General features: G+C 39.5%; 3 protein-coding genes and 1 pseudogene across 4 annotated transcripts in view; 2 read left to right on the top strand and 2 right to left on the bottom strand.

The window, feature by feature from the left end:
* Positions 1–43: 43 nt before the first annotated feature.
* On the bottom strand, positions 44–2,913 carry LOC110064918 (uncharacterized). The gene is made up of 2 exons (XM_020772026.2): positions 2,754–2,913; positions 44–2,682 (listed from the first exon to the last, which is right to left on the bottom strand). Exon 2 carries the CDS (start codon positions 2,637–2,639, stop codon positions 1,278–1,280), a length of 1,362 nt encoding a protein of 453 aa, XP_020627685.2. The 5' UTR covers positions 2,640–2,682; positions 2,754–2,913; the 3' UTR covers positions 44–1,277.
* A 41-nt stretch (positions 2,914–2,954) lies between these two features.
* Positions 2,955–13,349, top strand: LOC110064920 (selenoprotein F-like; annotated as a pseudogene). The gene is made up of 5 exons (XR_016202535.1): positions 2,955–3,214; positions 9,441–9,504; positions 10,214–10,263; positions 10,996–11,063; positions 12,773–13,349. The product of XR_016202535.1 is annotated as a selenoprotein F-like (transcript).
* Positions 13,350–14,342: 993 nt separating this feature from the next.
* LOC110064917 (influenza virus NS1A-binding protein homolog B-like) lies at positions 14,343–21,712 on the bottom strand. Its single transcript, XM_020772023.2, has 4 exons — positions 21,511–21,712; positions 20,204–20,854; positions 17,422–17,878; positions 14,343–16,979 (listed from the first exon to the last, which is right to left on the bottom strand). The coding sequence occupies exons 1-4, from the start codon at positions 21,529–21,531 to the stop codon at positions 16,138–16,140; spliced, it is 1,971 nt and encodes a 656-aa protein (XP_020627682.1). The 5' UTR covers positions 21,532–21,712; the 3' UTR covers positions 14,343–16,137.
* Positions 21,713–21,925: 213 nt separating this feature from the next.
* The window catches only part of LOC110064916 (anaphase-promoting complex subunit 5-like), a 22,671-nt gene continuing 19,196 nt past the window's right edge, over positions 21,926–25,400 (top strand). The window contains exon 1 of the mRNA XM_089275219.1: positions 21,926–23,223. The gene's annotated coding sequence lies outside the window, so the exon portion shown is untranslated. The remainder of the gene's footprint in view (positions 23,224–25,400) is intronic.

Below are 25,400 nucleotides of genomic sequence, written 5' to 3'. Positions count from 1 at the left end.
GGTTATCGAATCCAAAAGTAAGGCAGAAGACATAATAAAAACATTTCATTTCTCACAATTATATTTTATTATATTTACAAGAAACATTGGATTCACATTTCTAATGATAACTCTAAAACGCAACCTCCAACAAGAACGTCAATGATTGCAAATTTATAAATGCTACGCCATCACAAGTATTTAACTGTTATACTGGGAGATTTTTTTTATCTCTATTGCCCAGGCTATTTCCCAGGTGATAAGCTCCTGGCAACTTAGCTTACATCAATCCCAAATTAAGAAGATTGCAAGATGATCATAAAAAGGCACTGATTTTAAGTGTCAGATTCTGGGAATGTTTAAATGTCCAAACATTCAAGGGAATGACAAGACATATCTGTTTATTATGGTCCTTGAACAGGAACTGCATTAAAAACTAAAAGCTACCAACTTATAATAGCGCTATCAATATTCTGGATCAAATCAAACAATGAAGTGTTACAAATTAAATGGCCGCATTAATTTTATATTGGTAGGAACAAAGATACATAATTGGGTGTTATTAGCTAATCCAATACATGAAATCAGTACCAGTAATTTCAGCAATAAAGTGATAAAAAATGGAAGATACCCTCCCCTCCCCCATTGCACACCTCACAAACCACAACAAACTTGATATCATAGAGAAGTCAGCATGGAAGATTCTGAAAACTACAGGTCCCTACAGTCAACACTTAAAAGAAAATTATACATTGCTGAGTAAGTATTAACAATTAAAGTAACTGAAACTTTACTATGTTGTACCAAAGAATTCAGTCATAGTCCCAGTTTGTTTCTTAGGGGACACTACTAAGTATCTCCTCATGAGACAGGGTCAACTACATAGCAGAAGTGTCTGAGGGGGGTACAGAAAGTGAATTGCTAACCAAAAAAGAAAGAGTGATGCAAGTTAAGTAACATTTACTAAAATACCACAAATATCTACTCCTCCCATATAGGGGAAGGAACGGACGGACACTGAAAGTTTGAAACAAGAGAAAATGCAATTTCTTAATCTAATCATATCAGAAAAAAGTATAAGCTAGTAATTTTAAATTTAATCTAAAGGACCCCACAATATTATAAAGAATACCATTAACTACAAACAAATATGGAGGAACGTATATTACCTCCTGAAATATTGAAACCTCTTAAAAACTCCTCAGTACCTTTCTGACACTTTTATTCTTTAGTTCCCCTACCCCCTCTTGTTGCCCTCCAGGGAGGGGTGTGGCATTCTTGTCACTTTATCTAACAGTTCAGCATGCAAACTTGGTATTTTCATAGTAATTAGTGATCATTTTTGTGATCTCTTCACTTAGCACCTTCCACTTCATTCCATGTTCCTTTTCATCGACCTTGTCAGGATGGAAAACAGCCAACGCCTTGAGAAGGAGCTTCTTGAATTCCTTTGTGCCTGATTCCATTGAATCCCATTTGGCCATGTCATCATCACTTGGTTTTTCCCAGGAAGAGGTTTTTGGAGGATAGTTAGTGTAGACATGTTTTATCAGAGCAATAGCAGTGGTGTTGTTTTTCTTGATATCTGCTAACTCTTCTGACAGTTCCTCTAGATACTTGGCTCGTACTTTTCTCTTCTCCTCCTCATCTCGTTGTCGCACTTCTTCCTGGTATCTCTGTAGGGTGGCGACGCATTCCTTGTACCAGTCATGCGATGTAAATACACGAGGCTTCATGGACTCAACCAGCTGCAAAGTGTGATTGAAGTACGTTTTGGCACGGTGTGTTAGCTTTAACACCTTATCATAGACAACTCCCAGTCTGCTTTCCGCGATCGCTTCCTGTTCTAGTTCAATCTCTCTTGCGAGAACAACAGCTTGCTTGTACCAGTCGATGACCTCAAAAACCAAGGTCATGTCCAGTTCTTCCACGTCCTGCAAGGCCACAGCGAGAAGATGGTCTCCATGATGTCGAGCCTGCATAGATGAAGCAGAACATGAGTGATAGAATACATCTTGCTCCAAGGATTCACTTTCACTCAAAAGATCGTCGAGTTCATCTTCGGTAACACGAGCTAGACGTTTAACTTCTTCGATGGGGCGATAGCAATCTCGCATACGAGAAAGGCACGTCTTGTAGTCGCCATCCTGAAGTCTGGTGGCTCCGTCGTGGAAGTAGAGGCTGGCCAACTTCAAGTGTAGATCTGCTGTGGCTCTATCCACTGTTGTGAGAGAAACGAGCCTCTCGACTTGATAAATCTTCATGTCGGTGGGAAATGTATCACACGAATCGATCACTTCTTGTAAACAAAGGTTCAGTGTTCCTAGAACTTCGCTTCGCCACTGTACCGATTTGCAATCCTCGCTTCGATTGTACGCGGCGCATAAACCTTTGACTGCTTCGTGCTGATAGTGAAGAATGATTTGAAATCCATCCATCTTCTGTGCCAGAACACCTGATATCCTCCATGCCGCTTTGCCAATGTTCTTCGCGGCCGAAGATTCGTCGTCCTGATTTTCGGCCTTCTCCTTCGCTTGGTAGTAGCGAGCCAACGCTTGTTCATATAACTCCCTTGTTTTCTGAAGGCCTAGGTTTTTGCCTTGGCAAGCTTGACGAAAATACTCATTGCCTTGGTTTCTAATGATGCTTGAGAGCGACATCTTCGCCTGAAGCCTCTCGCCGACAAAAGGTGCAACCTGAAATCTAACACCTTTACTACATCATGTATCCGTTTTTCTGTCATGCAACGAAAAGAAAATGCAAAACCTATTTACCATGTTTACGACCCTCTTTCATAAACACTCTCCTTAATTTCTACATCCTGACAAAAACAAAAAAACACACACAACTCCAGAAAACTTCACATGCTGGAAAAACTGAGCCGTGAACTCCAAGATTTTCCTTCCCCATATGCTGATCAAAATTTAGATTCTTGCAAACAATCCCAGGAAAAACTGCGAGAGGTCTGGGGCCGGTGCTTCATTCTACTGTCGCTTGTGAGTTGTGCAAAATGGATTGGACGAACTATATGTCTCCTTTCCTCTCCATTTTCTTGGCGCTTATTCAGTTCACACTATCAGAATTGACTCCAGAACAATGCAGAGACATGGGATTTTCAGTGAACTTACTTTGTAGCTCGTGTGACGAGTTAAAACCTTTCAATCTCACAGAATCTTCCCTAGAACAGAATTGCCGAAAGTGTTGTCACGCAGACGGTCAAGATGAAGCCACGAAGGTTTGGATTAAATACGTCTTGTTAATAGCTTTCATTGACAATTGTTGCAGCTTTTTATTCGGTACTTGTTTAAAAACAGGTGTCGGAAAGATTTGCGTATAACGCCATACACAAGCTTAATTGAACCGTACAATTTCCCTCACACTTGTATCGCTAATAAGCATTGGGTTATACGGAAATCTTGGCCTCTGTTTGGGATTAAGTAAATATAAGTTCATCGTAATCTGATTTCTACGGTGGCCCATAAGAGACATCAAAACCTATTTCTTTTATTTTCATGGAATTTTAATGTAACTGTAACATTTTTCCATTTTTCCTCTTGAGTTTTCAAAAAAATGGATTTTCTTTAAAAAAAACCTTAAGTTTTCGAAATAGAAAATTTAAGTTTACTGAAAACCTTGAGTTGTCTAAAACAAAAAATATTGAAATGGCTAAATGAAAATTAAACCAAGGCATGGAAAAATGCTTATCTTAAAATTTCAAGAAAATAATTAGCAGATAGGCCTCGATGCCCCTTATAGGCCAACATAGATTTCAAACTTAAATCATCATGGTTGAGACTCAGGCCAGACCTGGCTGAGACCCCAGCAGGGTGATACAGTTACCTCCAGCCAAATGTGGGACTGTGTAAAATTAATTCATTACCACCAACATACTTAAGTGTATTTCACAGAATAATGTATATAGTACAACGTCTCCTGCCTTGCACTTTAAGGTGATTCCTTGGTCCCAGAGGTTTTTCGTGATTGTTCTCTTCTCTTGATTTTTCTCTGCATGAGAGAGCTGTGAGAGAGCTGTGAGAGAGCTGTGAAGCGGTGAAAACGTGAAACGGCAAGAAAGAAAAACCTCTGGTTACCTTGGACTTGAATCTCACTTTCATGCAGATGCCAGCTGTCAAACGGGTCAAATTTATAATTTCAAAGAGGACCAATAGCAACTTAGCAATCACATGCTTATCGGCTGCTAATGTTTCCACTTGGGTAGTGAAGAGTGGCATCACTTGAACTACTTGGCCAGGGTCAATGCTTGTGTTTGCAAGAATGTTTTTATCCACAATGATCGCGAAGGTTCTGTCTTGTTTAACATTACTACGGCAGGGCTCGAAATTAACTTTTTCGTTCGGGAGCCAGCTGGCGACTAACGGAAAAATTTTGGTCGCCAGATTGTAAATTTTGGTTGCCAACTTATTTTATATACAACTTACACAAGAACACGATTTTATGCGTTACTTTGCACGCAAGAAAAGTCACAATTGAAGAGCGAAAACAATTAGAAACAGCATGAGTAACACTTAGTTATAAAGCTACCGTTGTTCTCAGGTGATATGTATCTGGTCCGAAGGTGATGGTTGTCTCCATAGTCATTTTAAATGAAGCGAAGCATAAAAGATTTTATGTCCGTGGTTTTCATTGTGAGACAAACACGGGTCCTTGCGTATTTTCCCTTTGCTACTTCTTCGAAATGCCGTTCTTTATTTTCGACTTGCTTTCCTCGACGCCTTTTCGCTGCCGACAGTTTGGTGAAATCCACTTTCCCTACATCAACAACTGATGAAGGATTCAAAGTTTGGATTAACCTTTTGGCTGAATCTTAATACCCCGCACGTAAAAACTCGCGTAATTCCTTCAAGTGATTGGTATATCTACTGCCATTTTCGCGGCAAATGAAAAGCACATGGTGTTGAAGTGCGCTTGCGATCCCAGTTTCGGAAGAAGCCGCTGAAACAATATGGCGTGCCGTGAGCACAGTATCGACGTGTTGAAATACATTCAATATTTTTTTATTATCTTGTAATATTCAGACATTATTTTACTGGGAGCGGAAAGGCGAGTTGTATACTAGCTACCAGATCCGATTGATTTCCTAATGTAAAGATTTAAAAACAAAAGTTGTGTCGTGGTTTTCTTTAGTTATCGGACGAAACACGATCGAGTCGCCAGCTGGCGACCAGTTCTGAAAATTTAGTTGCCAGCGCTCCATTTTTGGTTGCATTGGCGACCAGTGAGTCGCAATTTCAAGCCCTGTACGGAGCATGTTTCTCCACTTCTCGTTTTGTAAGAAGGACTTGGGACTTCTGAATAGAAAGGCATAAGCCTCTTTGAGCAGATTGTTCTCGTCAACGTCTTCACTGCTCAAACTGGCTGCTGAAATGCCACGGTTTTGCAGTTCGTGGATATGAGAGTCCACCAGAGACTTCAGAGGACACACAATCAAAATTGTGGCATGATGAGGGTATGAATAACCTGACAGGTACAGGTATTTGCAGACATCAGGGAGCAACCGAAAGATAATTGACTTTTCATGTCCGGTTGGCAGTATGGCGAACACATCCTTGCAATTATGACTGCGAGCAAGGCTTTCTTTTGGTGTTTGGTGAGACTTTCAATCTCTGGAAAACACTCCTCGAGTACCGAGGTCAAAATTTCTTTGAAGACACTTTCAGAAACATAATCCATGTCGAACACCGGCAAATCTTGAATGGGTATAAATTGAAAACTGAAGTATTTTGCAAACAAATTCCTTCCCTGGCAAAATTTACCTCAAGAAGTGTAGTGACAGATATCCCCACTGTCCCCTCGGTGTTACCAATCAAACGAACCAATCATATTGATTTGCGTGTTTGTAAAAATATCAACCAATCCAAGTCTGAGGGTCAGATCCTGACCCTGGCTTTTCCATGAAAGTGAGATTCAAGTCCAAGGTAACCAGAGGTTTTTCTTTCTCTCCACTTCGTGACTCGTGTTCGCCACTTCGCAAAAAGAAGAAAAATCAAAAAAACCCTCTGGGACCAGGGTATGTGCATCTGTACTGCGCATGATTTTCGCGTCATTAGTGGACACTCACGAGCATGTGCATATACACAACATATACAAAATGCTCGCTTTTTCTAAATGGCTTGGCTTGGGAGAAACTAATCATTGTTTTTTCCTTGGAAAGGAGTACTGGGACCTAACAATTTTTTTATTTAGTTTGAATGCAGAGATCACCTTTTTTCTATACAGTGAATATGGACCAATTTCTATTGCAGAGTAAAAAATTATCACTGAAAATGAGAGCATGGCTACCACTCGTAAAAGATAATATGGGGGCCCAGAACACCACATGCTTGGAACATATTGAATCCCTGTCGACTAAATATGAGTGCCTTCATCGTGAAACTTACATCAAATTCCTCCTTAACATTGATGCAATACATCCATTGTTGTATTTCTCGCTTAACTTCCCTATTTTTCTGCTCTCTTAAAGCGTAAGGTGAATGGTTCAAATGTAAACGTTTCTGAAAGCAGATAATTTCAGGAATTATGGGGCTTATTGAAGGTCTTCCTGCTCCTAAACAAATACGGAGATCCCCCCTTTTTTATTTCAAATTTTAAGTTCTCTTGATATAAGCAACTAACAGATAAAGTTTGAAAGAAAATCCATTGTGAGTTCTATTTCGATGGAGTTACCTTGAAGGACTGAATAAATTTTTCTCAATCCTGCACCTCCCTTGCTTTTTGGCCATATCAAAAGAAAAGTCTATATTAAGGTGGCTCAAAACAGCTTCCAGCAGTTAGATTTTGATGGGTCATTACAACCACTCTTTATCACTTGAAGCAACTGTCAGTCATGGTGTTAACAAATTGCCCAATCATTGGTGAACATGTTACCATTGTTGTGACCTAATAGGTTTTTTCCTGTCACCTCTCCAGTAAGTAAAACATTTGTGTATCTTGCACTTGTTTTGTGTGTGCACTAAGCCATCTGTAGGTACATGTTTATAGTTGGATTTCAGCATAATTTTTGAGAGATAACAGTTAGTTTTTCAACTGGAAGATGTTAACAGTTAGTAGTTAGCGATATGCTGCTATTCTGGTGTTCCTAGTTTAAGTATAAGTTCATTAAACTTCATTTGGTCACAGTAGGAAAATTTTGCTTTCATTTTAGTCGTGTACTTGGTAGCATAGTTGATTGCGTCAATGTCAACCCGGCGCCCACATGGCACTTAAACCATGCCTTGCCTGATGCGCAGAATGTGTGTGCACTAACAAAAGTAGGCACTGTCCTTAAAAGAATAAAATATTTTGGCGAGATTAAATGAAAATGGGTCTCTATTGAAAACTAACTTCATACATAATAAAGTGTATTATCGTTTGTCTCACGATGTAGTCACTTGAGATGTAGATCGCAATGTTTCGACTGCTTACTGCTAGTCTCCTTCAGGCGATAAGGTCGACTGATTGCACAGTATCATTTATATCACAAAGGTCAGCTGTGATTGGTGCATTTTGATCCTCCTATTGTTCCATTGTTCCAGCGAGTAGCTGTTCCCTCAGCGGTCCGCTGTTGTACCGTTCTCCTGTTGTTGTGTTTCTTGATCGTGGGTATCCATGCTTCAGGAATTTCAATTCCACTATCTCTGTTGATTTTATTAGGGTGAAGTCTTATGTGAATAGCTTCCTTGACCCTACATGTGTACCAGTGAGGATCTCGATCAATAAACTTGACCTCATTCCAGATAGGATAGTGGCCGGTCTCGTGGGTGTGTTCAGAAATGGCGGAGGTCTGGGTACGGGTGAGTCGTATGTCCCTGTCGTGTTCTTTGATCCTCTCCTGCATAGATCTCCCTGTTTCCCTGATGTAGACTTTGCCACACTCACAGGGAATCCTGTAGACAACACCATCTTGTTTAGCTGGGTTGACGGTGTCCTTTGGTCGCACTAAGTGTGACCGAAGTGTCGTGTCGGACTTAAAGATGGTGTGAATGCCTTGTTGTTCTAGGCAGCGGCGGAGAGACTCCGAAACTGCTTGGACATAAGGTAAAACGGCGGTGGATTTAAATTCCGCGATAGGCTCTCTTCGTGGGGTTGTTCATGCCTTTGTGATCTTCTGTACAAAAGAGGAGGGATATCCGTTAGAAACAAGTACAGATGACAGATGTTTCTTCTCTCCAGCGATTACTGATGGTTTGGTCACGAGAGGTTTAGCCCGGTCGTACAGACACTTCACAATACCGCGCTTTACTGACTGAGGGTGGTGTGAATCATACGCTAGGTACTGATCAGTGTGTGTTGGTTTCCTGTAGACACTGGTGGTAAGGCGGCCATCAGGTTCTCTGTAAACTGACGTGTCGAGAAAGGCGATCTTGCTGTTGTTCTCGATCTCCATGGTGAAACAGATTGATGGTTGTTGACTGTTCAGGTGCTGCAGGAAGACATCAACTCTATCCCGATCCAGGATGGTGAAAGTATCATCTATGTAGCGTTTCCAGATCTTAGGCTTGCAAGGTGCGGACTCTATTGCTTGTTCTTCAAATATCTCCATGTAGAGATTAGCAATAACCGCGGATACAGGGCTCCCCATGGCTACTCACCCGTACCCAGACCTCCGCCGTTTCTGAACACACCCATGAGACCGGCCACTATCCTATCTGGAATGAGGTCAAGTTTATTGATCGAGATTCTCACTGGTACACACGTAGGGTCAAGGAAGCTATTCACATAAGACTTCACCCTAATAACATCAACAGGGATAGTTGAATTGAAATTCCTGAAGCATGGATACCCACGATCAAGAAACACAACAACAGGAGAACGGTACAACAGCGGACCACTGAGGGAACAGGTACTCACTGGAACAATGGAACAATAGGAGGATCGAAATGCACCAATCACAGCCAACCTCTGTGATATAAATGATACCGTGCAATCAGTCGACCTTATCGCCTGAAGAAGACTAGCAGTAAGCAGTCGAAACGTCGCGATCTACATCTCAAGTGACTACATCGTGAGACAAACGATAATACACTTTATTAGTGCATCTACCACGATGAATAACAACAACCTTTTCCTCGACATTAACTTCATACATGGAGGCATTCATATCAACTCCAGTGCAGTCTCTCTTAGTGAATTTGAACCTGCTCAAATTTCCTTGTGAGTTGACAGGACAAACTCATTTGACTTAAAATGGTGTTAACTTATTTATACAATCAGCTTGAAAGGTCATGCTTTGGTGGACATGAGAGGAAGAAAACTTGTATCCAAACCTGGGCTGCATTATTGTATGATATATAGCGGTAATATATTTTTTTCAAAACAAACTGCATTCATGAATGCCTCTGCAGCTTAACTGTAGCCTGTAGCATTCGGCATCTACCACATATACATTCCATTTACATAGTTATCTCTTATTTGTTTATCACAGCCATGATATTAATGATCTATTTCTTCTTTGACCTGTTCAGAGATATGCCTTTGCTACTCTTGAAGTGTGTAGCTGAAAGTTGGGGAGGTTCCCTCAAATTCAGGGTAAGGACAACAATGTTATCAGACTGAGGGTTGCTTGTGTTGCTTTCAACTGCTATTTGCCTATAATGAAATTGAAATTTTGTATGGTCAAAATCCAAATGTGGCAAATAAAACTTCTAATTTTTGAATTGTTAGTAATATGATATGTCTGTGTGGAATACACATGCAATATGTCACAGACAAAGCAAAGTGATACAGATCCAAACAATTTTCTTAAAAGATTTGTTGTTTTAAACAGTCTTTTTAAATTAAAGTAGAAGGTCATTTCAGCTTGAATAGAAACCAGGGCTACGGTACTTAACTGGGCTCTTCCTAGTGAGATGCACTGTGTTTTTGGTACACCACATATCATAAATTTACAAGAATAAGAACTTTGCTTTATTCAACAGTGCTTTGAATGAACACCGCACCTCTGAACAGCACATTACTTATTAAAAAAGTTTAGCTCTTAAGCAGTGTTTATTTAGTAACTGAAGAGGCTTACAGGTACTCCTCTTTTCAGCTACTTGGTTCTTATTTGGAGAAAAGGGTGACATTACATTTTGTACCAAGTTTGTTGCTGTTGCCTTTTTTTTTTATCAAAATAAAGAGTCATGTGATATTCAACAATTAAGTTTCTTTAACAATAAACTACTGCCATTTGAGTAAATACAGTATACTTGTAGATGGTTGTTTTTGTTTTATCAACTCTTAATATGTTGTTTTACAGCCTTTGTCCGGAGTGACAGGCCTACTAAGTTTCCAAACCTTAGGATGAACGTAAGCTGTTTAGTTGTATATTATTATGATAATGTTTTATCAGGGTTTTACTCTATAAATTTTACTGTACAGGCAGGGCTTTAGCTAAGAACCGGCTACCAGTTAATTTCACTGGTTGAAAGATACATTACCTGTAACCTTACCACTGGTTGCAATTTCACTAGAAACCAAAGACTAGTACATATATTAAGTACATTTTAGGGTGCACAGGCCAGAATAGCAGGTTAAGCTTGTTAGAGTGGTTTCAATGGAGTGCTGTAAAACCAATCCTGTCGGCATAATTCTTGTTTTCCAAAATTTCTCAAACTAAGTACTGGATGTGGTTCTCAATACAAAAGGATAGCAATTATTTAGACTTTCAGTAATATATAAAGAGAGAGGGTGTATTTTGGGACAAAGCGAAAACCAAAACCTAAATTTATAGTTCAATTAATGGAATACATCAGTTTCCTTTGGTTGAAGATCTTGCTGGTGATCAGTTTTAACACAACAAACATTCCAGACATATTTTAGTTGTTGATGGTTTTCTGAGTTTGACTGTTATTAAATACCTAGTAATTAAACCTTGAATAAATGCTTGGGTGGGTTATTTACATCTCTACCTTGAAGTCCCAGCATTTATTTGGGAAGGAGCTCAGAGAAAAGTGAGAGAATTAAATATAATAAGTTTTTATTGGTGCAATAATATTACTATATTGATGTGCTTTAAGCAATGCTTTCTTGGTTTTTCAGTTTGTACGAGGGGCTGATCCCATTCTAAAGCTTCATGATGAAAATAATGATGTAAAAGAGGTTTTAAGGTGTGTTTAATTCTTCCTTATTTGTAACTATAACTTATATTAGGTCAGTTGATCAGCCAACCAAGAGTTAACCTTTAATTGAATGTGAGACAACTGCGACCTTGGTTTGTTGGATTGTTACATATCTGGAGGTAACTGACATTCAGTTCCTGGCCATTGTCCTTGTCATGCAGGGTCCGAAATTAACTTTTTTAGGCAGGTGCCAACTGGCAACTGAAATTTTTTTTTCAGCATATGGAAAAATGTGGTTGCCAAAGTGTCAATAAAATTTTTCCTTCGCAGCGAAACACAAACCAAAATTTTTGCTTGCCAGATGGAAAATTCTGGTCGCCAATTTTTTTTTTAAGAATCAGAACGAAGAGAACACGTTTGGGGCCGCAATGATGGCAATTTTTCCGCTAATGATAAGATTAAATACAAACACGCTGATTATTTATACACCTACCACTGAAAATCGAATGCCAGCCATATATGCAGTTTTGTGCGACTGTCAAATGTTTTAAGTCAACTTTATACCTTCTCTTGTCTCTACCTTTTGGAGAAGAATGTACCCGACTGAAAACTGCCGTTTGGTTCTTTGCTCTATGTGCAAAACGATCTTTCCTTTCGCGTTCTGTCAAGGCGATCAACGAATCACCGTGTTGAATATCGAAATCTTCCACTAATTTCTTCGCGGATGTTCCGTCTCCACTTTGTAATAAATTATGGAAAGAGTTCAGGACATCTTTGGACACCACATCGCCTGAATAAATATTCATGGTGAAAGAACGCACGTGGCCTTCTGCGTCTGCAATACGTATGTTATGGGAAACCGTTGAAAAAACATAGCAGTGAAGCTTCGCACTGATCGTAGCTGTGAAACTTTGTGGTAGATTTATAATAACAGGAAAATCGGTTTTACACTTCAAAAGCAGAGGAAAGGTAAAAAGTAAGTGACCAATAAGTTTGTGTAATTATCGACCAGGAAAGCACAATTTCGGACCCTGTCACGTGTTCCTGGCTGAGACACTTCACTGTCATACGGCCTCTCTTGATCAAGGCTTATAAAATGGATACTGGACAAGAAAGGATGAGAACCAACCACATGTTGTGTCAGGTCTGGAATCAAACTCAGGCCACACTGGTGTGAAGCAAGTGCCCTCAGCACTGCACCACCCCTGCTCTCAGTTAGAGCAGTACCTTCTCCAGTGCAACAAGCAAAACCTACAATCATGGACAAAAGCAGTTGAGACACTCCCCAAAAAAGACCTGTTTTGTTGAACACGTGTGTTTTTCAATCTCCAATTTCACATTTCGACCCCCTCTCCCCTTTTCAATGTTGTAACCACATGACAGTGTCCATGGAACATATTTCAACAATGAAAAGGGGGAGAGGGGGGTTTGGCTATCGACAAAAAAGATGTTTTTTGAAATTGGGGAAGGACGCCGGTAGAAGGCGTTTGTTTTGCTCAAATGTATCAACACTTTTGTCCATGATTGTAGAGTGATTTGTGCTCTTTTGATATTAATAGAAATGAGGTTTTATTGATGGCACCACCATTGAAAGTACATAGCTTTTGGGGAAGTCTTGTTGTAGTTAAGGAAGTACATGTACATAAACTCTGGCTAGGAAAGTAACCTTTTAGACAAAGCAAGCTGTTAAGGATTTGTTGTCCTTGCTTTTAAACTTCTTAGGATTCATTTTTTTGGCACTCATTGTTAATTTTCAGCATTGAAAAGTGGAATACAGACAGTGTGGAAGAATTTCTTAATGAGAGACTTGTAAAATAGACTGTTGATGTTGTATGAAGAGGACACCTTGTGCATTGTAAATATGAAGACTTCACCTAAAACCCATAATTGGTGTGTGAAGTTGGAGGACACACTGTACAAAGGACTTCTGTTTCATTATTTAAAGATTATGTAACTATTTGATAGATGTTAAAATATGACCTTATATGCAAAAATATCATCAGCACTTAAGAGTCACATACTACATTCTTTCTCCACATGTTTACACAGACTATGTAGACTGGATCCCAATACACATATTTTAGGTGATTCTAGTCTAAATCTTGACCACTGAAAACTGAGAATGAAACTGGCAATTGCACAGTCAAGGATAACAGCTAGTTTTCCTACTGTTTGTATGATGACTTTACTGTAAACTGTATAATAAGGTTGTAAAGTTGGAGGCCTTTAACAGAAGGAAATCAATGCGGTCTATTCTTGCACTATTCAATTCCAGTGGTATATGTGAATTTAGATGCAAATAGCTAGCAGTTAATAAACTACTTTTTCTGGGTACCTATCGATAGATATAGTTCTCTCAAGATTCTATATACTAACTGCTTTGGGGTATTGTTTTTTCTTTTTTTGCAAACTATCTTAGTGTGCTCTGGTATTTCCACTCTGGTACTGTACTTCCCAATTTTTTTGGATAATTTTCATGCCTGTTTGCTCTGAAGTGTCAGCTGTGTTTTCACAGTTAGCCCCCAAGCGGCTCTTTGGGGTTAAGTACAAGAAGACAGCTGACACTTCAGACTAAGCCTGTTAAACGACTTTATTATACATTGTAGTCACCATCTGTCTTCTCATTGGCTAAAAGCCTACAAATAATTCTGGGAAACAGCGCAACCTACAGATTATTCACTAATCTGCTAGCAGATTAGTGAATAATCCGTGGGTTGTGCGTGCAATGCATAATTTCCAAGAACAATGTCAAGTTCACGTAAGAACATGGCTTGTCAAAAGTTAACTGTGTTTGGTGTGATAATGCGTTTGTCGTTATTTTCTTTAAAACAATGTATAAGAAAACGATACTGTTATGAGATTCAGTTTTTGTGATATCCAGAATAATCAAGGTCTCAGTTAGTGTTATCAGCTTCAGCCTTCAGCTTTGGCTGATAACACTTGTTTTGAACTGAACTTCTTTACAAGGAAAACTTTCTTCTGGATAGTCAAACCATGTGGGCAAAATCACCCTCACATCTAGTCAATTTGCCTGGTTACCAAGCACCTAATGAAACCCCTAAGGGGTGGGGTAGGGAGTGTGGGGGCATTAATTTTCCTAAAAAAGTCAAGCAATGACTAATTTTCCAGGGGAACTTCAAACTGAGACAACAGGTATTTGATGATGGCATGGTTATAATTTTCACAATGTTGGTGACTAAAAATTACTATCAGATCCGAGGGAAAATACTTTTTTTGTTGATCGTGGGGATTTAATTTTCTTGTGAACTTTGTTTTGTAGCATCAGTAAGTAAAGAAGGGTACAGTGATGTCACAAACAAATCACAATTCACACTTCAATAATTTAATTGTCTTCTTATAAACTTCAATGATGAAATAATTTAGCACTCAGATCATGGTTGTTTTCAAACAAGTCCAAATAAGATTGGAACACGTCTTTTAAAATTTATATCTCTCACTCCCTTTATAGCAACAAACTTATAAAAGCTTTTGCCTACCTAATTAAATAACTTTGGGGAACAATAAATTAGTAAAAAAGTATACAAACTGAGAGTTACTGTAATAATTATTGGAACTTTTTGTCCTTTACACAAACAGCAAATGACTTATTTGACAAGTCTCTGGTTTCACTCAACCTGTAAATCACCGAGGTTGTCATTATAGCCATATTTCTATTTAATTATTATACTAAAATACTAGTCAGTAGGAAGTTTAAGGGACTTGAGGGAAGTTAAATCTATTACTTAGCCTTGCTTAGCCCTATGTTTGGTAATGTTTGACATCAACTAATCAATAAAAATTGATGGAAAATGCTTGGAAATTATACACAGAATTTCTGAACTTGGATAAGACCAATGCAGGGCATCAAAAAATGGGCAATCTAGTATTGCATGTGAACTAACGAGATAGATCTCTTAGCTAGCTGAGGAAATTCAGGTGTGGTGGCTCCACTGGAGTACAGCCCTCATTCCATGATTTCTGTTTATTACAGAGGAAGGTGCTTGTCACAGGGCTGTCATTAAGTTTTGATTCACCTTGTAAACTTGATCTTCACACCTGTAACAAACTTGCTACTTTATGTAGTGTCGACTAGAGGCGAGTTCACCTGAAACATCAAGGGTCCATCAAACATACTCGGCCATAACAGGTACAAGGGTTATGGCCCTTAATTAATGACAGCCCTGTGTCATACTGGGGTTGCAATCTGGGAAACATTTGTTTGAGATGACAGAAATTTCCGCTTGTAAACCAAAGGAAATTCAAAAGCGGTTTTGTCCTTTTAAATTCATCATTGCTATGTCAACAATCTATTGTGATGGCTATTTTCAGTACAATGAGTTGTATCATAGCAAAGAACCATTATTCTACTGATGTTTCATTTTAGACATAACTTACAAAAAAATCCAATAAAATAAGCATAACAATGAGCAAGGTACATGCATCACTGTATTAAAGAAATGTTGCTGATTATGTATGGTCTTAAAACTAAGAAATCAAAATATTAGAGCACAAAATTACAAGTAGGAATGCAAAATTAATTACAAAGCTAATCTGTTAGCTTGCACGGACATCATGAACATAAAAATTAACAAAAAATATGGAAAACTTAAATTCAACAAAATAATGGATTTTTTTTAGTCACATTTCATACTGTCCTTGCTCCAATTTCTTTTTATAACTTCCTGTAATAAAAAATGCACATGGATTGAAAATTGTAAAATTACTATTACTAGTACCATTAGTTACAGGTAAGTTGTGGACAGGTGAAAAGAATTTCAATAACTTAAAAATGTATTCCCCTCACTGTTATTATTCACAAGCTGCACCACTAATCAACAGAAACCAGAATAGTGTTAAAGAGAACTTGTCAATATGCTCACACAAAATGGGATGTGACTATGTAAATCCACAACTCTAATGTTTAGTGTCACTGGTTCATATCTGAAGTCAAACCAAATCTATATGTACAACTATGTGTTTTAAAATATGCCACAAAATACGAAATCAGGTAAAATTATCTTACTAATAAATATTAATTCTACTTATCGACAGTGGAAAAATGCTGTCACCATTTTCTTTCTGGCATGTCATAATTCAAGCGAAAGCTCTTAATGCTTGACAGTCATGAATTAACAAAACAGTTCCATTTGTCACTCTTGGCATCATAGTATTCAATGCTTTTCAAAAATGAAGATCCCCCAAAACCACCAACAGCATAGATGTAGTCTCCAATGACAACTATCCCAACATTATGGCGTGGAGTATTCATGCTAGCCACAGCTTTCCACTCATCGGTATCAGGGTCGTAGCATTCCACACTGTTCAGGAAATTAGTGCCATCAGAGCCACCAATCACATACAGTTTACCATGCAGTGATGCAGCACCAGCACCACGGCGATGTGTCTTCATTGGTGGGATCAAATACCAACGATCTTCTTCAGGGTTGTAACACTCCACAGTGTTGAAGCAGGTCCAGCCGTTGTAACCACCGACAGCATAAAGCTTGCCATTTAAAGCTTCCACGCATAGGTTGTTCCTTTCAGTGTTCATGGGTGCAACCCTTGCCCACTCTTCTTTCTCTGGACTATACACTTCAACACTTTTAAGGTTCCTGGGTCCTTGGTAGCCCCCAACTGCATAGATGTGTCCATCAATCACCCCTGTTCCAAAACTGCAGCGGCACTGCAACATGGCTGGTGCAAAGCTCCAGCTGTTTGTAGTCTCATCATAGGTTTCCACTGTATTGAGTTCTGTATGTCCATTGGAGCCACCAATGGCAAATATCTTGCCATTGACTACTTCAGACTCTAGTCGTCCTCTGTGAGAGTTCATGCTTGTGACAGGCATCCATTCATTCAACTGAGAATCATACTGCTCCACTGTGTTCAGACAGTCACCCCTATCATAGCCACCTATTGCATACAGCTTTCCATCAAGCTCAACTGCTCCGACACCACAACGACCTGATGATAACAGAATTATAAAAAAGAACTGATTAGTGTTGACTTCTTGGATGTTTCAACTAGACAGCTTCTGTGCACTGGCCATGTTTTACAGCAAAGCACTGGCATGTTTTGAGGACTAGTGAGTCTGGAGACTACAACAGACATTTTGGGGCAATGGATCATTGATGTTAATACTGGGACTGAAATTTCTAGAACTGATGTTAAAATTTCAATCCAAACAAAATCAATAGCAGATGGTGAAACCACTTATTAAAACCCTCAACTAAATAGACTTCTTTGTACATTGCAACAAACATCGGTGCTGAGTTGAGGACAAGGTGGACAAAAATACACAGTCAAATGTATGAAAAGGTCCACCCCAACCTTGCTCTGCTACTATTATTGGTACACACTGAAGTGGATTGCAGGGAAAGGTCTATTATTACATATTACTACACACCTCTACTCATCGGAGCTACAAGTACCCACTCCTCTCCAGGACATGAATCCCCAGAGTCTGAGTTATTGGTGCATGTGTGAGCTTGAGTGTGAATGGATATTGCCACCAACATCCCTCTGATAGTCACCACACCTACACAGCCATTTTCACTGGTTTGAACAGCACCAATCAGCTGGAAATCTTTCTCACTCATCCACGAATTTTTCCTCTTGTTGTTATTGTTTTCAATCAGTACAATCAACTCCTCTTCATCCTCGCTGCTGTTTGTCTCTGGTTTGGATAACTGTTCAAGCGAGGTGTACCGAATGTATTCACGCTGAGCTTCTGTTGTAATTAGCTTGGACTTCTCATCACCAGAGTCCAGATCCTCTATGGTACACTCTTTCATTTCATCATCTGCAGTCAGGAACACAATGTGGGTCTTCTCCAGCAATCCTCTTAAATTAATACTTCCAGCCTGTTAAACATAAAAATAGATGATAAACCACAGCGATAAGGGATATAATAGCTTTGTTGTTTGGATTAGTTTACTATTCTGTCAAAAGAGAAACTTCCTGAGCAATTCGTCAATGTACAGGTAGATGAAACAACAATCAAACACCTCCAAATACGTAAATCTTTCTACATCGATCAAAATACCATGCCCTCTAAAATTTGCCTGGATGCCCCTTGAAAAATTCACTGCCAGACAAAAACACAGTGAGGGGATTGTGCTAAAAAAGCAGATTTTGCTGAAGGTCCAATATTGCAACACAAGAAAATCAAAGCTGAGTTTTTGCTCTCTTGTACTCCAATTTTCCAATAAATACAGCAGGTATATTTTGCAGGTTGCAGGTTGCAGGTTGAAATTTAATTATAACTGGAAAACAGCTGGCACTTAAAAGAAACGTACAGGTGGTAGACTTACTGTGACTGTTACATAACACTGTTTACAATCGCTCCGTAAGGTGGCTTCCACTTAAGTGCCAAACCGGCCAAAGCAATGGGAGGAGAGTACATTCCTATTATTTTAACCCTGCAATGAATTATCGTTTTTGAAGAAACATCTGAAATATAATCTGAAATATCTGCTGAATTTGGTTTCGTTCCTGAGAGTACCGAAATGAAAGCACACTGAGCTTGTGCTAGTATATTCCGTCGGTTAAAATCTTAAGACTTATATTATTTCGTTTCTTTATTCATTTGCTTCATTTGTGATGGCAATCTTCTTTTGTTGAGGGAAGACCCGAGCCAAATCTGGAATTGATGGAAACATCTGTGGAGCGGCCATCCAGATGGCTTTGAAGAGATTTCACTGGTCTCATGCGATCTGCGTGTAGATCGATAAGTACTTATAGTGGATCGATCGTGTTTTCACTGTGTGAAAGATGCAAACTACTTTATGTAAAACCTCTGACAAGTATATAGGTTATTAATTATATTTAGTGCCAGCGGTTTTCCAGTTATAATTAAATTTCAACCTCCAACTTGCAAAATATACCTGCCGCAATAAATGTTATTTACCAAAGGTAACTAAATTTACCAGTGAACTGAGTTAATCTAATACCCTGCTGAAATAGAAGCAATCTCCACTTATGACATGCCAGATGAGTACATTATTAGAGCACTTTAGTTCAAAATGCTAAGTTATCAGGCGTAGCTAAAGTAACTGACAACAGTTAGCTCAAAACATTTAATTTTGAAAGGAGCATCAGGCAATAATTGTGCCACCAAATTAACAATTACATAAATCACTCGCATACTTCCTAAATTACTTTGGTAAACAATATTTCCTGAGCAAATTTTCAAAGTCTTCTGATGAGGCTCTTAATGATTCAGTTTTGATGAAGGGTGGTGCAACCTTAATTAATCGTACAAAATTCATAGCTCCTTTGAAGAAAATTTTCAAAACAAATAAGCGAGACTTCATGAATAATTTAAAGCTGGACACTATTTGATAAGCGGGCAATGCAATAAGTTGAAGTCATTAAAATTAATAAAAAGTATTACAAAAATAAGCCACAAAAACTTAAATGATGACATTGATGGAAGGGCAGACAAAAAACTTTAACGCATGCTAAAGAAGAGGAAACTAAATCAACGTTCGAAAACCGAAAGGGCTATTGTGATGCAAAATAGCTAGGATGAAAGGCTCAAGATGCAGTCTACACGTAATAAACGATAATACAAAATGCAGGGGACAACTAAATCCTTGAAAAAACTGTTTGCCTCCACCAAGTTAAGAACCCAGTCCTGTTGTTTATCTCGAAATATGCACATCTACATGTACATCAGTGAGGGGCCAGCTAATATAAACACATGCATTTCCAGTTCCTTTGTCGTGCATGACACAATAGGTGCTCTAATTTTCTGTCTACGTCTGGGTCACATTTCCACAACTAAGTTTACACTCGCAAATTAGTTACCACAAGCGAATGAAAGGCATTGGAAAATCGTGAAATGGCAAAAAGCTCCCAAAAAGACCTTTCGAAACATGCACATTCCTCCGAGGGATCAATTACAATATTTCGCGCTAAAAATTGATTTCCCGCGGAAATTTAAGCCTACAATGTTTATATTTTTCGCGCATCGGAGAGAGGAAATTTTGGTAGAATTTGGGTTCAAGGTACTGTCAACTGTTTTAGATATGCTAAAAGCTAGTTCTTGCTAAAACTGAACAGCTTAGCGGGGGAAGTTATAAGATAAACAAACAGTACACGCTTAGCTATCGACGCACATTAACTAGCTGTCAGAAGCTTGCAGGTGAAAGGAAGTCGAAGTAAACTGAAAATACTTTTCTCACCTCTAGTTGCTTATGCGCCCAGTTTATAGCTACTTTGCAAAGCTTTTCGGAATCGATGGTTTCTTTCTGTCTTTCGTTTGTGGTGGCGAGTTCGATCTGAAGCCGCGGCAATTGAAAGAAGTCTTTCTTGTGGTAGATTTCCTCGACGTTCTGTTCAATGAACTCGTCCACCGCAGACATCAAAGTGGGACAGTCGTTTCTCTCCGCAAAGGCTCTAACAGCCATCCAATCTAAGGGAAGAACTTTCTCCCGGATAAACTGCTCCGACAAATCTTGGACTTCTCTCATTCCAAGACTTTTGGCGACATGGAAGACATTCAAGACTCGATCTGCAGGCACGTTGATTTTGCCTGTGTAGGCGAATTCCACCAACTCTTCAACAGCATTTGGATTCAAACCTTCCAGATCAACTGTAAACTCGGATTCTTCTCTGCTCATCTGATTTTCTAAAATCTTTGGTATTGCCGCGGCCAGAATAGCGCGGTGTCCTCTGATCTCTCTGTCGCCTGCTTTTAAAATTGCATCACAAAAGCGCGCGCTCTTTCGTTGCTCGTTCAGGGCTTCGAAGACTGTTCGAAGATGGAGATTATTTTCGAACGTCAACCTTCCAGCAACCGTTAAGTTTTTAATCCTTCCCACTTCATCGGCGTCCTAACAGGAAAAAAAGCAGTCAATGAATTAAAAGAACTGTCGTTGAAAGACACGGTAACCAAGTTAAAGATGATTTCGCAATATTATTGCTTTCTTCAGGTAAAAATTCGGAATGATTTCGATTCACTTCTGAGCTTGGTAAGCCATTGATAAAACATTTATCGGAAAATAATATCATTAACTACAGTAAAAGGTGCCACGTTTTTACGAAAAGCCCTATTTTAATTTTCCTAGGCCCAGCCAAGAGATCGAAAACTCTAAACAAAACCCAAGACGACTGAGTTAGCACACTTTAGAGATTTTTCGATCAGAGGAAAAACTAAGCTTAAATTCTTACATTTTTTTACTTACTCGGCTTACAGATCGGTCAAGCTATCAACTTGGTGGTTAGTCTGTCACGGAAACGCTTGTCATAAACTGCACAGGTAATAAAGTTGTGTCTTGAGCTTAAGCTTATATTTGGTGAAATTTTTCAGAATTTTTGTGACTCGTTCGACGTTCGGTGGTCAGTGCTATAACCCGGTTGAGACCGCGCGTGTCACTCGACAAATCGTCTCTAGCTTTCACAAGTTGTCCTGTTTTGTGTATTTTAGTCTGGCTGGTCGAGACGCGGAATAAAACTGCGGAGAGAATCAAACAACCGAAAGAACACTTGCCTTCATTTGTGCTGATTTCATGTCGATATCAGTAATATCGCACGTGTTGACTGTTCGCGCTCGCCGTGACAGCTGGCTCTTCAACAGAACGGTGAAAGCCTCTATCAGAAAGTGTTTTCTGCATGTGAAATCTCCCCAGCACTAAGACAAGCACCATCCCAAACGTCCGAACGACTGCAGAACGATCGACCACCGTGCACTTCTTTCTTGTACCACGTGAAAGAACTCAACTGGAACGCTATCGTCACTGATTTGCTATTGGTTTACAAACACAATGCCATTTCTCACCTATTGTCCAATTATACACAAACAAACAAGAAATACGTGACGCAGATCTTCGTCCGTGCAGTTATCAGAGTTGTACAAATTCGAGGGATTTTTTTGTCCAAGGCAATGAAAGTGAATGTAGTGAATCGGGAACAATATGTAATTTGATATATAGGCTTTCACGTTTACAATTCTCATAACCAGGTACAGCGTGATTTCTGTCACGTGCGACGTAAATTGCTAAAATTGGATAACATTTGAGCTGAGGTGTTCTAGAAAATACACCAATCGCTCTTTATTAAAATCCAAAGAAACAAACGTTCCTTGTTCCTTGTTAGAACTCAAGAAGATCCTGTGAGAGAGAACAGAAAAATTTTCATGGCAAACAGAGCCGCGGCCGCCTGTTTTGACAAAGGGAGAGAGGGCTGTGGAAACGACCTATTTCTAAATTGGACACGTTGCCCTGGACGGTTGTTTCATAGAGTTTTCCCAAACTTTTTGGAACCGATTTTAACTGTTTAACGAATTTCTGCTTTTAATAGGCTTTCAAGCTGTCAGATTATAGCATGCGAAGTAGGGCTATCTTGTTGGATTCTTCCTTCTTGATATACAGTCATTTTCAGTAAAGTTGAAATGGCATAAACAGCACCGGACGTTATCATTGCCTCTCTCCCCTCTATACTGTCAGTGTTCATATCAAGGCTGGACGGGAAAAAGCTTATGCGGAAGAGAGATGGTTTACTGCCAATTAGATTACATGTGGCCAGCTAAACCAGTAGCCTCGACAGACAATAACAAAGCTGCTGATTCAGTTACCTGCTTGCCTTGCTGATTAACCATTTCTTCAATCTCACTGCAAATAAAAAGCATGAAGAAAAACTGAAAGTAAACGCAACAGTGCAATATGTGCTTCTTACAGGGATATTATTTCAATTTTATTTATGACCAGAACTAGCTAGAATTTGTGCCCCTTCTCAGACTGAGAGGTCCCAACTGAGAATGTAACTTTCTCGAGCATGTCAAGGAAGTCAAAATCCATCCGATACCGTGTAACCCGCCCTCCGTCTTGTCCACGGATCTGGTGGTGATACCCACCCAGACTCCATACTACTGTTGCATACCATAGAGCAGTTTGTTTTTCTGGTCACGCTCAGCGGGCCGAGACTTACTTTCAAGTGGGAAGTGATTGGGGCGAAAGGCGCGCACGGAACATGCTCCTCCCCACAAAATCTCACAAAACCTCCTGATCTGCTGGCTGGTGAAAATAACTTTAGGACGCCGAGTGGTTAAAATTTTCAAAATTGAAGAAATCTTGATTATGCCGTTTAATGGATGATGGGGAACTCCTGCGAAAGTGGAAGTACGTGAAAACATTACTAGAGAGCTCAAGTTATTACTCAAACGTGTCAAGGTGTACATTTTGTGGTTAAACGTCCGTCTGGTCAGGTGGGTCAGGAATTCTTTTGTCTGTAAATACTTGAAGCTCGATCTAGTTCTTATTAAAGAGAACTGATCAAGACGCTATTGCGGCCTCTTGGTCTTGCTTAGTACCCTCGCATCGTCACGTGCAAACCACAGGGGAACTGTTGAGTGCGCGTGACGACCCCCAAAACGGATACGTGATAAAGTTATTTATCAAATTAAAAGTTGGTAAAAGTAAATTAATCGCCTGTGCGATTTTGTACCCTTAACGTTTCGATCATTAGATTACCGTCAAATATTTTCTGAAAGTTAATCGGCCTGTGTAGCAAGCATTGTCGGATTTGAGGCGGGAGAGGCGAAAAACTGAAGACAGGAACGCTTACTACGCAGGCTATTAGGCCAGGCATGAAATCAATGCACTGCTGGTCTTCGCGGCTTTCCTTGTGGGTTGGTTGGACAGAGTGGTACATATTAGCTGGTTTATACTAGCGGAAGAATGTGCCCCCAAAAGCATCTGCCCTGGATGAATCAAGGGTTAAGACTCTGTTGATGAGTAGACTATGGCATTGGTTATGTGGTCTATCTAGAGTTCCTTTAATTCATTATGACAACTTCCCAACTTTCCGCAAAAGGAAACATTAATGGGTACATCGATACACAGAGGCTGGCTTTTTCTACCCTCCTAAGTAAACGCCTAAGCTGAAGGACGTGACGGGAAGGGGGTGGGGGGAGGAGAGGGAGGGGTAACAAGGTAGCAGAGAATGAATAGATTAATGCGTGATTGCCAAGGTTTTTGTTATTCCAGACTATATTAGATCCAGAAATTCCAGGACTGGAGCAGTTGCAGCAAGTGCTCAACCTTGTACCTTAAGCATGGGAAAAACAAAAACGTAAACCTAATGGGGCAACAGCCCACTCTCTCTCTGCTCAAAATCCCCCTATTCATCTCATTTGAACATTGACTGTTCTCAAAGCACCACTCTCATTCAGGCCAATTTGGTCTAAGCTGGAGAAGATTACCATTATCCACTTTTCAGTCCCTAAATGCTGGAAGCAGGGACCAGCCTGGAAGCAGTGACAGCAACCTCAGCCCATCAATTCACCCACCAACTTTGTCTGCCATGCCTGTGGAGAAGACTGCAAACTTGCACATTAGTTATTTTTTTCTATGGTACCACAGTGAATCCTGGCGGACATACACCAGTCAGGTCAAGAGATTTGACAGCATACTGAGCTACACTCTATACAAGGCTAATCCTAAACACCTCCTGCCTGTACATGTCATAAACACTGAGGTGCAGCAGAAAGCATCTGTGAGGCCCTGTTAGGCAATATTCTAACATGCGATAAGCTCTTAAAACAAACATGCAGGGTGATAAGTTGACAAGAAATGAAATGAATTATGTTAAATTCCTATTTGCAATAGCCTGCAAGGAGTCTCACGTTTGAAGAACACACATGTGAGTGGCACCTCTCCACCAGACTCCTCTCATCAAATCACCTTGCTTGTGAGCCTGGCTCTTTGCCGCTCGCACATGTGACTCAAAAGTGAGCCTGCTTACAGACTACATTTGCAATGCAATGACATTCAGAAATTGCGACATGAAACAATCTGAAATTCAAATGATGGACATGCAGACCCCCCTAAAAGTTCCTAGTCTGTTTCCTCAAGTAGAAACATCCTCTATTCCAGAGTCTGTGACATTCAATCAGCAATTGTTCTCAATATAGTAATAATTCCAAGAAATGTGCCCCATAGTAACCTGTGGAAAGTAAAATTAAGTGAATTCCTCTGCTTTGCAACAAGAACATGCCAAGAGGACTTCAAATTGTTTATTACCAGCATGAAGGTCTCCATTACGTCAATGACAAACAAGCATGACATGACATAGTCATAATGCTCAGTTACATTAGCTTAAGAGGTTGTAATGTACAGATGACACTGGGCTGTATATGTTGTGGTGCAATATTAACATTGTTTCAATTTGAACGTTTTCTTTGTTTTCTTTGTTTTCTTTGTTTTCTACTCATTATCATACATTACCATACACAAAAGAGAAAGGAAACATTGATATTGCGCCATTTATAAAATTGTACCAAATGTATGTTATATTATATAAGTCTGCTTACAAATTAAAACTGTGGACTACTTTAATATGATATTTTAGCAAAATTAAATTCTTTCAGTATGGAATATTCAC

The sequence above is a fragment of the Orbicella faveolata genome, unplaced genomic scaffold (genome assembly GCF_042242905.1).
Source record: "Orbicella faveolata isolate gen_17 unplaced genomic scaffold, um_ofav_v1 contig_36, whole genome shotgun sequence".
Lineage (NCBI taxonomy): Eukaryota > Metazoa > Cnidaria > Anthozoa > Scleractinia > Merulinidae > Orbicella > Orbicella faveolata.
Note: the sequence above shows the minus strand (reverse complement) of the source record. Positions and strands in the feature narration are given on the sequence as shown.